Genomic DNA, 16,219 nt, shown 5'->3' on the forward strand with positions numbered 1-16,219 from the left:
AACTGTGCATGTACACGTGTGCATGTGTGTGAGTGTGCAGGGGGGAGCGGGCCTCAGCAGAAGGCTCCCAGAGCGGATGGAGCTGGAGCAGCTCCACGAAGGGCGACCTGGCGGTGGGGAGAGACTGGGAAGGACGCACAGAAAAAGGAAGTAGAGGTCCTGGGAGTCGGGGGAGCGGGGGAGCAGGAGGGCAGAGGGGCGCCACCTCTCTGGGTTTTGCGGCTTGTGGGGGTGGAGGAGCGAGGAGATCGCAGTGAACCCTCAGTCTCCACTTGAGTCAGTGGAGCCTCTTCGCGCACCCGCCCGCCCGTCAGCGTCTGCGCAGGGAGACGAGGCTGCAGGAGGCCACCCGTGTCTTAGTTCCTGGAAGCTTTATGCCACTTCATTGTCTTCTAACACGGTATCGTTCTACTGTGTTCAAAACATCTCTATTTAATTAGAACAATGGGGCTATTTCTTTTCTAAAATTAGACTTGGGGTGCTGGAAACAAACAGGCCTGGTGGCTGACCTGCTCAGGTGACTGAGTGACTGTGGCTTTTGTCTAAAAGATTTCGAATCCAAAAATCCTGAAGTTTAAAAAAGCCAGCACCACCAGACGTGTGGGAGATGCCTCCCAGGGTCAGCCCGGCAGAGCGCACAGCTGGGCGTGTCGCCTGGCCCGCCCCAGCCTGGCAGGCGAGGGCACACTGCCGGGCTCTGCTCCTTCTCACCCTCCATGGCTAGCTTCTTGAAGACACTGAGTCTGTGGTGACCTGTTAGGGCAGCAACACCTCGTGTGACAACAGAGCCATCTCCAGGCACTGTCCCCTGTCCCCGCACCGTGCTCTGCTGGAGAGGGCCGCAGGCTCTGTGCCAGTCCCCACCAGGAGACGGCGCTCATTCCCAAGAGTCAGGCTGGCCCTGTGGCCGCCTGCATGGGAGGCGGCCCAGGAGAGTCCCAGCTCCGGGCCTCGGCTGTTTCTTGCCCCAGTCGCACCTGATGTACCAGAGTGCTCCGCCATGTGTGGCTAATCGGTCTGATTTGTGTTTCTAGGTGCTGGCAAAACCCCATCCCTGGGCGGCGGCTTCCACGTGAACCTGGGAAAAGAGTCGAGAGCACAGACCCTGCAGAACGGTACTTCCCATCTCGGTGCTGCTGGGCGAGGGCGGGTGCCAGGCTCCCGTCCTTGCCATCCTCCAAGCCCAGTGCAGGCCACACTTCTGGGAGGAATTGTACCTGGACTCACTCCCCTCTCCCCGGTCTCAGGACCCCTCTGGGCCTCCTGCAGAGACTATGCCAGGGTCGCTCAGGGAGGTCGGGTCCTGTTTGTCTCTGGGCTCAGTTAAGATGGCACAGAAACTACAAGTTGGTACAGTGTGACGTGGCATGACGTCACCGTTGTATTTTATAACAGATCGCAGAAATGTCTATTCAGATCCCAGGCCTGTGTTTAATCGGGTTTCTCCTCAGTGTTGAATTGTAAAAGTGCATTTTAGATACAAGTCTCGCATGCATCACGTGAGTAAGGACACGTTCGCCCATCTGTGGGGTGTCTTCACGTTTTGATGCTGTACTTTGAGGCACAAACGTGTTCTTTTTGGTGCTGTCCAGTGTACCTATTCCTTTGTGCTTTTCATGTCATAACTAAGGAATATGGCCAGTCCAATCCAAATCACAAAGATTATGCTTACGTTTTCTTCCGACTTTTATGGTTTTAGACCTTGGATTTAGGTTGTGACCCCCTTTGAGTGAGCTTTTGCCCATGGTGTGAGGAAGGACCCACCTTCTCTCTGGCATGGGAGTGCCCAGTGTTCCCAGCACCATTTGTCGGGAGCCTGCATTGATGGCCCAGCCGGCCACGGGTGTGGGGTTTGTTTCCATTCACCTCTGCTCCAGACTCTGTGTTGTCCTCTGCTGCTACCACTGGAGCTTCGCAGCAGGTTTGGAATCAGAAATGTGAATCCTCCAGCTTTGTTCGTTTTTAAACATTATTTTGTTGATTATTCTGAGTCCCTTGAATTTCCACATGAATTTTAGGATCAGCTTAGTTTCTGCCAAGAGCCAGCGGGGGTTGGATAGGGGTTGCGTTGAGTCTATAAATCAATTTGGGGTGTCACCATCTTCACATCCCTGAACAAGGAGTGTCTTTCCGTTGATTTGGGTCTTATTAATTTGTTTCAACAATTTTTGTGGTTTTTAGAGTATAAGTTTTACATTTCTCTTATTACATTTATTCCTAAGTGTTTTATTCATTTTGATGCTGTTGTAAGTGGAATTGCTTTCTTAGTTTCATTTTTCAGTTGTTTGTTGCCAATGAATAGATGGTAGTTGTCTGTGTGTTGATCTTGTATCCTGTAACCCTTGCAGAACTCATTGATTATGATAGTTCCTAGTGGATTCCTGAGGATTTTTTCTGTATACAAGGTCATGACCTCTGCAGATAGAGCTTCACTTGACTTCCCAATTGAGATGCGTTTTGTTTAATTTTCTTGCCTGACGGCCCTGGCTAGACCCTCCAGCACCATGTTCAGTAGGAGTGTCTTGTTCCTGATTTCAGGGAAAACATCCAGTTTGTCACCACTAGCGTGATTTCAGCTGTGGTCAGCTCAGGCAGGGCCCTTTCTGCCGAGACCGCAGACATTTCCGTGAGGATGCTCTCAGGAACGTTACGGCATGTCAGAGCGCCTCCCAAATCGGTGTGTCCCCACGCTCCACATCTGTACCTGCCTGCTGGTCACCTTGGCTCTCAAGGACCTGCGTCCCCTCCCCGCTGCTGCTGTGGACGGGGCAGCCGGCAGGGGACACCCACATGGGTCGACTGACATGAGAGCAAACGCATCAAAACGTGTTTCTAAGTTTGCACTGTGCTCTTTTCTTTGATCCCATGGGTTTGATTGGTGTAGTTTGCGCTGTTCTTCTTCCCTGCCTGATTCCTCTGGTCTGTAGGAGCGCAGTCTTTTGAGATGACTCGACACTTGCTCTGCCTATCACAGACGGCGTGTTAAACCTCCGTGGGGACGGTGGATTTGTCCGTGGCCACCGTAGTTTGGTCGGTGTTTGTTCTGCCTGTTCCAGGCTGTTGTTGGCGCCTGCAGACGAGTCCGTCCTGGTGGGAGCCCGCCCCGCCACCCTTGCTCGTCAGATGGGGCTGTCACACACGGTCCTGTTCTGGCCGGCTGACTTGAAGGTCTTCTGCAGATGAGGGACTTTATTCCCAGGAGAGGGTGTGTGTGTTCCCAAACCTTGTGGTGCATTGTGTGTCAGACCCCAATAAATTGTAAAGAGCATGGCAGCAAAACTGGAAACTAGCAATAAAGAGAGAAAACCCATCTGAATAAAACAAATTTTAAATAACCCTGGATTTAAGCAGAAAATCGCAGCAGACCTCATAGACTCTTAGAACAGGGTATCTATCAGGTCTGAGGCCGAGGTGGGGCCCAACAGCGGTTTGGGGAAGCCCACACTTTGTGGGGTCTTCCTCTGCAGCCCTTTCATGGGTCTCCCTCCTGGGGGTCAGCGGCTCGGCACCTGCGAGGGGCTGGCTCTCCCTCCTCTGCCCTGAGGTGCCCTCCTGCCTTTGGCCGCCTTCCTGGGTGTCAGCATCCAGTGTCTGCCAGGTGGGGGCTGTGGGGCCCAGTCCCAGACTGTAGAGCCGTCGGTTTCCCGCCCAGGGCCACACTCTGTTGACCTTCTGTCTGCAGTGGTTCCCTTTTCTTCTTTGCCCTGGTGAGTTTTTGCCACTTGATATCCTGTCATTATCTGTAGCTTTCAGGGGCGGGGGTGGGGGGATAACGGAGGGCAGGTCCTGGCACAGTTTCCAGACGTTCTCTAAGAGACGGAATCTGCATTTCCGATGTGTTGGGGGCTCTTCCTGCCTCGTGTTTTATGTTTTATATTTATCTGTAAGTAACCTCACTGCTCCTTGCTGATTTAACCGCAGCTTGTGTTTGTTTCCTTCGTGCGCCGTGTTCTTCACCTCGCCTGCCTGCCCAGGGGTTTGGGTTTTCCGAGTATCACAGTAAAGACGTGACGGTCAGCAGTCACCTCCAGCTTTGCCTCCAGAGCCTGGACTTGGTCTGTCATCCTCCCGTGCCTGTGCCCGTCCCACCCCCACCCCCAGCCTGTAGTGTTTGCTTGAGATCCGTGAATTTAGCTTCAGCTGTTATTGTTTTGTTAAATGTTGGTTGTCTATCTTAGAAAACAAGGGGCTGGAAAATGAGCAGATGGACAGCTCGCCCGGCCCCCCGCCGTGCCCGTGTCATGAGAGGGTTTGCCGCCGCTGGCCTCGCTTGCTCGCTCCCTCGGTTCTTGTGCCCACACCTGTCCCTTTCATGTTTTCGCCCCTGGTTTTGTTGGGAACATACTCCTGCTGTGGTTAAAGGGCGGGTCCATGAGGGAGGAACTCCGGACGCCTTGCGTGTTAGAACTTGACTTTGTCCTCCTTCGGGAATGCTGGATGGGGCTTTGGGGCAGGTGTCCACCGTGCCCTGAGCAGGAGCGGTCACGCCCAGTCTGAGTTCTGGTCTTTTTTTATTACTTGCAGGTGTACAGAACAACATACTGATTAGACTACACCCCTCACAGCCTGATCACCCCCCCGTCTACTACCCCTGACACCCTACATAGCTATTCTAATACCATTGACTGTATTCCCTATGCTGTACTTCACATCCCGTGACTGTGTATCTATATTTAACTATAGTTGACATGCAGTATTATTTTATGTCCGTTTCAGGTGTACAGCGCAGTGGTCAGGCGTTTATCTAATCTATGAAGCGATTCCCCCCGTAAGTGCAGTACCCGTCTGACACCCTACGTAGTCTTTACAACATTATTGATTATATTCCCCATACTGTACTTCACGCCCCGTGACTATTTTGTGACCACCAAGGTGTACTTCCTAGTCCCTTCACCTTTCTCACCCCCCCCCCCAACCCCACTCCCCTCTGGCAACCATCAGTTTGTTCTCTGTGTCTATGAGTCTGTTTCTGTTCTGTTTGTTCATTTATTCTGTTCTTTAGATTCCACATATAAGTGAGATCATACGGTATTTGTCTTTGTCTGTCTGACTTCCTTCGCTTAGCATAATATCCTCTAGATCCATCCATGCTGTTGCAGATGGTATGACTTAATTCTTTTCTATGGCAGAGTAATACTCCGTTGTATAAATGTACCACTTATTCTTTATCCAGTCATCTATTGATGGGCATTTTGATTGTTTCCATGTCTTGGCTATTGTGAATAGTGCTACAGTGAACATAGGAGTATGTCTGTCTTTTCGAATTAGTGTTTTCGATTTCTTTGGATAAATACCCAGAAGTGGAATTGCCGGGTCATAAGGTAGTTCTAGTTTTAAGTTTCTGAGGACCCTCCATACTGTTTTCCATGGTGGCTGCACCAGTCTGCAATCCCACCAGCAGAGCACAAGGGTTCCCCCTTTTCTCCACGTCCTCGCCAGCACTTGTTGTTTGTTGACTTATTGATGATGCCATTCTGACAGGTGTGAGGTGACATCTCATCGTGGTTTTGATCTGCATTTCTCTGAATGGTCTCTTTTTCTTTCTTCACTGGGCCCTGGTGGGGTTTTCCCTTTCTCCCTAGAGCTCTGAAACGCCATGAGCCCTTTCATTTGGGAGGCATCGCTCGGGGAGCTTTGTTTCGGTTCCCCTTGTGTGTGTGTCTGTCGTGGTCCCATGGTCTGCAGCCTGGGCATGCAGTGCACTGGCCGTGTGTGCCCCGTGGGCTCGGCGTCGTGAGTTGTGGTGTCCGGTCGTGGCGGAGCGCCCCCTGTCGTCGACCGCCGGGCTCGTTTTGGTTTTCCCTGCAGACAACCAGAATGGCCCACAAAGAACTGCCTTCTTTGCTGGGTGTTGCTGTGTGGGGCGTCATGGTGTGAATACAGCCCCTCTGATTTAGCTCTTTGTCCTGTAGATGGCGTGTGGCTCCTGCGTGTTGTCCTGGGGACACTTCTCCCGGGAATGTGCCTGAGTGGGATTTCTGGGCACCACGTGTGCACGCTCACCTTCAGTAGCCCTGGCACGTTCCCCTCCCACCAGCAAATGACCTGAGAAGCCAGGAGCTGCTGCCCGGGCACCTAGCTCACCAGCATGTGGGCACTCAGGCCCGTGATTGGCTTTCCCTGGTGAGCGTGACCATCTTCACCTAAGCTTTGGGGCCGATCCGAGGTCCTGTTTCTTACAGTCTCTTGCACAAGTCCTTCAATGGCCTTGACCTTTCACCACTGATGCGTCTATGCCCCTGCCACACGTACGCTGGGTCCGACTCCTTTGTCGCATGTACGTATTTGATGCCTCCCCTAGACAATGGCTTCTCTTTTCACTTTTTCTTCCTTTTTTTTTTTTTATATATATATAAGATTTTATTTGAGCCAATCTTATGATAGATGCCGGGGAACAGGATCTCAATGTTCCCTCTTTTTATTTTCTTAAGGTTGTCTTTTGATTTCTTAACTTGAATGAAGTCCCAGCATACTAGTCTTTTACGTTGAGGGTTTTTTATGACTTGATTAAGAGATTCTTGTCTATGCCATGGTCAGAAGGTCATCTCCTGCGTTCTCATCGAGAAGCATTATTATTTTATGTTTTGTATCTAGATTTGTGATCCACCTGAAACAAGTTTATACAGACGTGTGAGGTATGGTTGAGGTTTACATTTTTAATATAGACACACAGTTCCAGCACCAATTCTCAACAGACCACATTGCCCCAAAGAATTGTTTTGTCCACTGTCCCCCCCCCCGAGCGTTGCATCTGTCCACTGTCCCCCCCCAGAGCATTGCGTCTGTCCACTGTCCCCCCCCAGAGCATTGCGTCTGTCCACTGTCCCCCCCCAGAGCATTGCGTCTGTCCACTGTCCCCCCCCCAGAGCATTGCGTCTGTCCGATGTCCCCCCAGAGCATTGCGTCTGTCCGATGTCCCCCCGAGCGTTGCATCTGTCCAGTGTCCCCCCCCCGAGTGTTGCATCTGTCCACTGTCCCCCCCCAGAGCATTGCGTCTGTCCGATGTCCCCCCCGAGCGTTGCATCTGTCCACTGTCCCCCCGAGCGTTGTGTCTGTCCACTGTCATTCCCCCTCTGATCGCTCTGGCGCACCATCTTTGGCACTGCCCACAGGTGCCCACCTTTGGCCAGTAGTCATTGTCAGGTCATTGTGAGCAGCATGAGCAGGGTGGGTGGACCCTGCCATTAAACAGACGTGACCAGGGACACCGTGCAGACCTTGCATCCCCAGCCACAGCCCTTGTCAGAGGTGAACGCGCGCTCAGCTCTTTGTGGATGGAGCGGAGGTCCTGCTTTTTTTCCTGGCCCCTGCGGTCTGCAGTGTGGAGGACGCTGGGGGCCTGGGGTCTGTGATGGGATCTGCCCGTGCAGTGTGGCAACTCGGCAATTAGTGGCAGCGATGGAGACGACTCTCTACAGTCTCACTGGTGTTCCCACTGTGGCCTCTCGGCCTCGGTTCTGCTCTCTGGGCCCTCTGGCCGTGGTTACTCTCATGTGCGGGCAGCACTCTGCTGTCACCGCTGTCTTTGGCCCGTAGCTCTGGGACGCATGTGGCCGGGAAGAGGTGTGTGCAGCCTTCAGTTCCTTGGAGCTGCCTGGTGCTGTGTGCCTGGCCGGGTGGCACAGAGGAGGCTGGGCAGAGCCTGGGAGGGGTGTCTGTGTAGTCCCATGGCAGGGTGTTGTGTCGTGTGGGGCTCGTGGGGAGTAGCACCAGGCTGGCGGCCTAAACGCAGCCCCCCAGACACCCGAGCTCAGGGACTCGAGAAAGGCACACGCAGCATGCTGCCGCATCTGCCCAGGCCCAGAGCGAATGCCGTTTAAAGGTGGAGAGGAGAGGTCGTGGTACGTGAGTTGTAGGAAATTTGCGTCATGGCCACACCTGAAGTTTTACTGGGACACACAAAACGCGACCTAAAGATGTAGAAGGGAAGGGACAGACCTGTGTTCTGACTGTTAAGTTGCCAGGCGGCCACGTGAGTGGGCAGTGGGCTCGGCGGTGACCTCTCGCTTTGTGTCCTAGGCCGGCGGCACATCCATCACCTGGGGAACCAGCTGCAGCTGAACCAGCACTGCCTGGACACGGCCTTCAACTTCTTCAAGATGGCCGTGAGCAAGCACCTGACCCGCGGCCGCAAGATGGCCCATGTGATCGCAGCCTGCCTCTACCTTGTGTGCCGGACAGAGGGCACGCCGCGTATCCTTTGTTTCGGGGGCTCTCACTGGGCTGGGCCCCGGCGTGGCTTTTGGTTGGCGTCCTGTTCGGTATTGGGGCTCCGTGGTGACAATGGCGTGGTGCTGGCATGTGACGCCTTACCTGTCCTGTTGTGTTACCTGTGTGGATGAGTGCCGGCCATCCTGGGCGCCCGTCCTCCCTTGGCCCTGGGGGAGAGCAGAGCGCATGCTGTGCCGCCACTCTGCAGTGTCTTCCCTCAGTTGGCTGGTTGTAGGCAGGTCTCGTCCCAGGCCTGGTCACTGTGCCCCTCCTGTGTGTGCCCAGCGCTGTTCCTTGCCTGGGTGACTCACGGGCTCTCGGTTCCGCTGCTGCACCCTCTGCCTCCTGCTTCCACGTGCTGTTTCCCACCGCTCTGGGGCTCCCCTGCCTGTGCACCCACCTGTGCACATCTGAGACGGCCTTTCTTCTGTCCACGCCCTGGGGCAGTGTGGCAGCAGTCCAGGGTGCGGATGGGTTGCCCCAGCATTTGGGTGGCAGTGCCGGGGCCTTTCTGCCTCCACGTTCCTGCTGAGCGGTGTGGTGCCCCAGTCTTGAGCCCCGTTTGTGTCGGGCATGTGGCATCTGAAGGCCTAAAGCGTCCGTGTTCTCAGGCTCAGGGTTCCTGGCGCAGCCGAGTGACTCAGGGGTTCCTCTGTGCCAGTGTGCCTGCCTTCCTGTCGTGTCCTCCTTTCCTCCCATTTACCTTCGGCTCTGGGGGATGTTGATCTTTCCCAGGAACATGCTGCGGGGGGAGGAAGCCGGGTGCAGAGGCCACATGTGGGTGATTTGCTGTCTGCTAGACGTCCAACACGGGAACCCACAGGCAGAACACAGAGCAGGGGCTGCGGGGCAGGGGAGGCGGTGCGAGCCGAGGGCAGGGTTTCTTAGGAGGTGATAAAAATGTGCCAGAATTAGATGATGGTGTCGGTCGCACAGCTCTGTACATTGGCTGTGAACTACTGAACTGTGCACCTTGAACAGGTGAATGTGTGCCGGTAACTTTGGCCTTGTAAACCTGTTAAAGACAAGATAGCAGGGAGAGGGGAGCCCGCCAAACAGCCTCACCCCCACTGGCCTGGTGTGGGGGGGAAGTGCAGGTGTGACAGGGTCTCATCTGTCGCTTCTGGTTGCCGGCACCACCACCCTTGTGCCCCAGGCAGGGTCCCCAGACTTGTCCCGAACGCCCCTCTCCTTCTGCCCCTTCTCCCGTTCCGCCACGCTGCCCAGCTGTGCAGTCCCCGTTCTGGCACTGCCTCGCCTCCTGGCACGTGAGTTCCAAAGCCTTTGAGTGTGTGTGGAGGCCCCCGTAGCCCTGCTGCCTCCGGTGGTGCCGGCCTCCTCGACTCATAGGGCTCTGGGGGGCCACTGGGGGCCGGCTGGGAAGAGACCAGCTCTCTAGACCCGTTCTGGGCCAGGGCTGGTGTGATTGGCAGAAGCTCTAGGGCTGTAACTGGACACACACACACCACCAACCTCACGTGTGTGCCAGACAGGTGAGCAGGCCAGGGTGTTTCCCACAGAACTGGAGGTGCAGGTTGGTTACTGCAGCTCTCTGTGAAATGCACTCAGTGCTACATGTGCTTTGGACACAGCTGCCTTTTAAGTCTGATATTTACTGGTGTCCAGCCGAGCTGCTAGAAGGCCTATGGGTCTAAGTTAAGCCAGGGAGCCGTGTCTGGAGGTTTCTGTCAGCTGTGACCTGTCATGCCTGTGCAAGTCCTGGGCAGGAGGGCTAGGTCTGCGCAGAGCACTCGCACAGCCGCTGGCTGCTCCAGGCTGCAGCTGCCTTCAGACGCTGTCTCCCAGGCGTCAGACCACTCACGCAGCATCACGCCTGGGGCTTAACAGCGGTTCTGGTTTGCAGGGCACGGCGGCTTTCTAGAGTCTGAGCTTCTTTCGCCCACAACCATGTGCCCCTGTCCCCGGCTTCAGCCGAGGATGTTGTTCTTACTTACTCGCCTTCCCACAGCAGCGAGGTGCCCTGTGTGGTGTGGGGGTGAACAGGACTGCTGCTTGAAATGTTTGGGGCAATTCAGAGCGAAGCCATGTGGGCTACTAGCTTCTTTGTAGAAAGGTCGTATGTATGGGTTCAGTTTCTACCGCAGATGCAGAACTATCCAGACTTTCTGTTTCTTGTTTCAGTTTCGGTAAGTTGTATTTTCAAAACACTTGTTCCTATCACTTCTGACACCGAACGTAGTGGGTTCTATTAATGTTTCCCATGATCCTTTTGGTGTCTGTGACAGGTGTGGTAACTTTCCCTCTTCCATGTCTTATGTCAGTAATTTTGGCTGTTTGTTTTGATCCATCTTGCAAGGAGGTTGCCAGTTTTATTAGTCTTTTTCTCAGTAAGCTTTATTGAGATGTAATTCACATGCCGTTCTGTTCACCCACTGAAGTGTGCGATTCACTGGTTTGTAGGTATATTCACAGAGCTGTGCTGCCGTCACCACAGTCAATGTGACGACATTTTCATCACCTGAGAAAGAGCCCCATCCCCCTAAGCCCCCAGCCCTAAGCCACCAGCAGTCCGCTTTCTGTCTGCCTGTTGTGGACACGTCATATAAATGGCATCGTGTCATGTGCCACTGTAACTGTGCTTCTTAGCTTGTGGGGCCAGCACCGGACTTCAGCCACCAGCCGCATGTGTGCCTCACCAGCAGGATGGGAGGCCGCAGCATCCCCACCTGCGCCAGCACTTTTAGTTCGTTGGTATCTTTCTACTATTTCTTTCCTTCTGTTTTCTTTTGGTTTAATTTACTATTTTTCCATCTTCTGGAGACACGTGTTAAGGTTTGCTTTTACTCCTTCTGTTTCCCTAAAGTATGCATTTAAGGCTATATTTTCTAAGTGGGTTTTAGTTACATCATACAGTTTTGATGTGTTGTATTTTAATTCTCATTCAGTTCAAAATATTTCCTGATTTCTGTTGTTACTTCTTCGTAAACCCTGAGACATGTAGAAGCGTATGGCTTATTTGGAAAGGTTTCCTTGTCCGAGCAGCTTCCGTGTAATTCCGTGAGGCCCGAGGACAATTAGTGACCCTGCTTGCCCGTGTTGGTGACCGTGCTGTGTGCACTCCACGCGTGCGCCTGCAGGTGTGGGCGCAGCTGCTCTGTAAGTGGTCAGTCACCTTCAGATCGCCCTCGTGGTCTTCTGTCACATCTTCTGAGCGGTGAGGACCCCATCCCACCAGAGCCCGTGTGGCCGCTGCCTGCTTTCCTGCATCTCCTCGGTCTTCCATGATGTTCTGACGCTGTGTGATCAGGACGTAAATTCCCGATTGCTCATCGTCCTGGTGGAAAGGACTCTTCCAACATCATGAAATACCTGTCACTAAACGTTTCCCTCTTGAAATTGTGCTGTGTTTGATGTTGGGTGTTTGCGTGGTCTGTCTTTTTCCAACGTTCCAAATCCAGTCCTCCCTGATAACAGTCGAGGTGTCTCTTGTAAGCAGTTTGTCTGATTTGTGTCTTTTTGTCTGATTTGTAAATCCAGTCTGAAAATGTTTTCATTGGAGAATTTTGTGCCTTGCAGTTTAATGTGCGTGTTGACGTGAGTTTACTTCTGCCATTTTACGTTCGGTTTGTTCCGTCTGTTCTTGGTTCTCTCCCTTTCCTACCACCTCGTAGAGAAATCAAGTATTTGGCTGTTCTGTCTTCCTTTAAGTACATTTCCCTGTTACTACTGTGGCACGTCCGAGAGGTTACATCTCTGTGCTCCTGAGAACACTCCCCAGCCTGTTGTCGCGGGTGCTCCTGCTCTGCTGACTTTCATTCACGCCGTGCCGTCACGTTGGCCCTCTCCATTCCTACTGAGGAGGGGGATTGGCCAGTTGCACTGTCTGCAGGCCGCCCCCCACCACCTCCACCATGTGCTGAGGAGAGGGTACCCAGACTGGCCCCTCAGGGCAGGTAGGGGCCGGGCTACGTGGGTCCTCAGGTGTGGTCTCTGTCTGACCTGTCATGGTGCTGAGGCCCAAGCCGGGGGTGAGAGAACCACCCCAGGTTGTAGCCAAGCTCCTGTACCCTGTGCGGCAGGGGCTCAGTGCCCACGGGAGCAGGCGCTGGGGCCCTGTGGGGTACTTCTCACTCTGCCGGGCACAGCAGCTGGCTGGGTGGGCTGGGGTGGGGCTGTGGACGGTGCACAGGTGGTGCTGGGCAGGTTGACCTGCTGGGCCAGGTGGTGTCCACTCCTCAGGGGACTCGCCCTCTCTGGTCCCACCAGAAGCTGGGAATGGAGGTGTCTGCTCCCGTCTTGCGCCCTGCGGTCCCACCGTGTATCGGCTGAAGGTCCAGTGTGGTGCAGCCTCTCAGCCCTCCTGTTGGCCTGGGCGTGGTTCTCTCCCCTCACCCACCTGCAAAAACTCCATGCGAGGCTGCGTGGGGAGCTTGTGTTTTCTGACTTTTAGTTCTGCCTTGTTTAAATCTCCGTTCACTTTTCCACTTACCAAAGTGAGTTTGAGTTTAAATCACGTTCCATCTGTGATTGTTCTCCCAGAAGCAAGGTGGTGCAGGTGGCCCTGTCCCGTGTTGCTTCACAGTGGCGCCAGTCCCGGACGCCTGGGCAGTGGTGGCAGGGCCTGGTCATCTGCACACTTCCCTGGAAACCGGCTGAGCTCTGCCGGGGACCCCGTGCTGTGGTCTGTTGGACTCTCAGGAGTTTTTCAGAATCCGAACGTGTTTCGTTGCCGTCATTCTCTGTGTATGTGCATCTCTTCTAGGTGGGCACTCGGTGCCACCGACTAGAACGTGGCAGGGACCGGGCTGTGGGAACCGAGGTGCTCATGCCTGAGCGCTCTGCTCAGCTCGTCGGGGCTTCAGAAGACCCAGTCCCTGCTGGCTTTTACGTGTCCCACCAAGGTTGGCGGTGTGGTGTCCCTGAGCCAAGAAGGTTGAGAGAGGCTGCTGGAAGGACACTGGCCTACCAGCCAGGCTGACAGAAGACTTTCTGAAGCCACCAGAAACCCCCCAAGTCCTCATTAGGTGGGGAACCCACGTGGGTCAGGCCCCAAGGGCATTAACGGGCCCTGGCCCGGGATGGGCCAGTGAGGAGGTACACGGCTCCGATTGTGCTGCTCAGAGAAGAGCTCCGGTTGTCTGGACCCTCCCGCGAATGGTTCCTACCAGGCAGTGGACATCAGGGGCAGGTCCCTGCGCCATCATGGCAAGGAGACAGTCATTTTAACTTGGTGACGTTGAATTCCAACCTCCTTTTAAAATATGCATGCTTTCTGCTGCCAGTTTATCATAAAAGCCTCAAACACCTGGCTCGGGCGAGAACTGCGCAGGGGCTTCCCAGTCTGCCGGTCGCTCCTGGGCCCTCGCTCCCCACTGCGCGTACCTCTCTCACATTTCCAAGTGAGTTGCCGGCATGTGCCCATTCCCATGCCTTCTGCAGGCAGGTCACCACCTGACTTCATCGCAGTATTTGTTTGTGGTCTTTTTTCCTTTTGAGGTAAAACTGGCATAAAAGGCAGTTCATAGGTCTTAGCTGTGTCCTTGGGTGAGCTGTGACAAACGTGTGCATCTGTGCAGCCAGGTGCCCCCAGGGACTCATGGTCCAGTCAGGCCGCCCACTGAGTGTAGGTACCGGCTGCTCTGCGATAGTCCACTGTGCATGTGTGACAGGTCCTGGCTGTCCTGTGGACGCACATGGAGCTGGTCCCCTCTGGCGACTGTCCGGGAGGCTGCGGTGAATGTTCTTTGTCTTCCTGTGGATTTGTGCTTCCTGCTGGCCAGAGGGGAGGTGCACGCTCAGTGGTGTAGGCACCTCGCGGCCTTTACCAGAGCAGCTGTGCCACTGCGCACTGTCCCAGAACCCCCAGCACTGGGTGCTCTGGGGGTGGGTGTCTCTCTAACTCGCATTTCTGTGATAACCAAGGGGAGGGGTCTTTCTCATGTGCTTATTGGCTCTTTACTTCTCTTCCTGAAGCACCTGTTCAAAACCGTTGTCCATTTTTGGGCCTTTGTTTTAATATCTCTCAGAGGTCACGTTTTGGAAACTTCCATAGGCGCCTCCCCACACCGTTTCCTGTTGACACCTGTATTAGCATGTGTGTGACAGCTGATGGACATGCGTCACACGTCATTATCGCCCAGAATCCAGTTTACATATGCCCCCTCTTGGTGTTGTGCCATCCACGGGCTTGACAAATGCAGGTGCCACTGTGGTACCAGACACGCGGTTTCACCGCCCTGAAAATCCTGTGCTCCGCCCACTCCTTTCCCCCAACCCTGGTGACCACTGATCCTGGTACTGTCCCCACAGCTTTGCGTTTTCCAGGGCGTCGCACAGTTGGGGTCTTGCAGTGTGTGGTCTTTCGGCCTCGTTACCTTGTGTTTCACTTCAGTGTCACTGCATGCACGGGGGCAGCCTTCCATGGCCCTTCTCCTTCCTCAGCCTTCTCACTAGATGGTGGTGTGCACCGTGGCATTACCTGCTTCGTGTGGGGGTCCCCCGATGAAGAATGCGCCAGCAGGCAGAACTTAGCAGACGGGACCTCAGAGTTGGTGTTCAGCGCCCACCCCTGCCAGGCTGTGGTGTCAGGGACACCCTCCCTCCGATGGGCTCGGGCCCACGCTTTCCCTCCGGATACCTGGTCTGGGTTCTGATTCAGCCTCCTGATCATGTCTTTCTAGTTACTTCTGAAAGCCACAGCAGGCCCTGAATGACATTCATTTTCACTTCATTTGACGAGTTCCTTCCTCAGAGGCTTGTGCTTTGTATTCGTGTGTGTCCAGCTGAGTTTTGAATTGCTTAGGACATATTCTGGTTACTATTTAATCAGCGACTGAGAGCAAGGACAGGGCCCATGCCAGAGTCCCACAGTTGTCCCGTTGAGCACCAGCACTGTGGCTGTGCCTGCCGGCCACCAAGGGTGGCCCAGTGTCCATGTGTCTGTCCCCAGGAGCGTGCAGCAGGCGCTCAGCGAATGCTTGTGGAAGGGAGTAAATATAGTTGTGCATGGGTGGGCTGTGCCAGCCGGGGGACGCCTGACTGGGCAGGGACCTTGTGGGTGCTGTGATGCAGCATGCAGCCCGAGGACCACCCTGAAGCCCCCCCCCATCCTGGTCATGGTTCACTGGAGTCGCTAGAAGGTTCTGGTCAGCACTGCTGCCGCCTCTGTCTCCCTGCCCGGGGGCTGCTGAGCAGATTTCTAAGGGCCCTTGGGCCTGGGTGACACGCTCCTTGACGACCCCGCAGACATGCTCCTGGACCTCAGCGACCTGCTCCAGGTAAGCCATCTCCTTCTGGAGGCCCTTTCCTGCAGGGGCTGTGCTCGGGGCGTGCGCTGGCTGGGCGGGAGAGTCTGCAGGTGAAGGGCACAGGGTGGCATGGCCTCTTGTGGGAGGGAGTGGACATGGGGTCACAGTGGTGTCCTAAGCTGGCGGACTAAAGTCAGTGGAGAGACCCAGAGGCCTCTGTCCTAGGCTTGGTAGATTCTTTAAAAAAACAAAAATGGACTCGCTTGCATATGTTTTAAATGATACAAAAACCTGTATTTATGGTCTATTTAGAGAAATTTGCTTTCTGGGTTCCAGGAATTCATTTTCTGTACAATCTCTCATTTCCAAGGGACAGAACGTGATGGAAAGGCCCAGTGAGAGGGACACCCATGTGGATGGGACACTTGGGGGCGGGGGCAGTGCCACGCAGGGTCATCAAGGCCCTGCAGGTGTCCCTGATGATGCCCTGGGGCTGGGCCCTCAGTGATCTCTCCCCTGAGGACTTGGAGAGAGAAATGATGTCATTGAAACAGGCGTGTCTACAGTGTGAGGGTTCATGCAGGAGCCACATGAATTCCACCCCGTGGGGAAGCTTTGTCCAGATCTGGGCGCCACCCTACCCCCAGGGGCAGCCAACAGGTAGACTTTTACTTAAATCTGATGTTGCCTGTTTTTGTCCTCTCAGCTGTCTTTATAAATGGCATCTCGCTTAAGTCCTGCTGGAATATTCCATGGTCAGGCTAAAAATAGCCCATTGGAATTGTGGGAATTCAACACTG

The 16,219-nt window shown here is 54.5% G+C and overlaps 1 protein-coding gene across 3 annotated transcripts in view; it reads left to right on the top strand.

Moving 5' to 3' along the window:
• The window catches only part of BRF1 (BRF1 RNA polymerase III transcription initiation factor subunit), a 48,091-nt gene that overhangs the window by 6,002 nt on the left and 25,870 nt on the right, over positions 1 to 16,219 (top strand). For 2 of the 3 annotated variants that reach the window (XM_033107201.1, XM_033107202.1), the window contains exons 2-4: positions 1,035 to 1,115; positions 8,020 to 8,193; positions 15,418 to 15,449. In XM_033107201.1, the coding sequence (XP_032963092.1) occupies positions 1,035 to 1,115; positions 8,020 to 8,193; positions 15,418 to 15,449 (287 nt within the window). The remainder of the gene's footprint in view (positions 1 to 1,034; positions 1,116 to 8,019; positions 8,194 to 15,417; positions 15,450 to 16,219) is intronic. The other variant, XM_033107203.1, reaches the window with a different exon arrangement.

Source organism: Rhinolophus ferrumequinum, chromosome 6, assembly GCF_004115265.2.
Source record: "Rhinolophus ferrumequinum isolate MPI-CBG mRhiFer1 chromosome 6, mRhiFer1_v1.p, whole genome shotgun sequence".
Lineage (NCBI taxonomy): Eukaryota > Metazoa > Chordata > Mammalia > Chiroptera > Rhinolophidae > Rhinolophus > Rhinolophus ferrumequinum.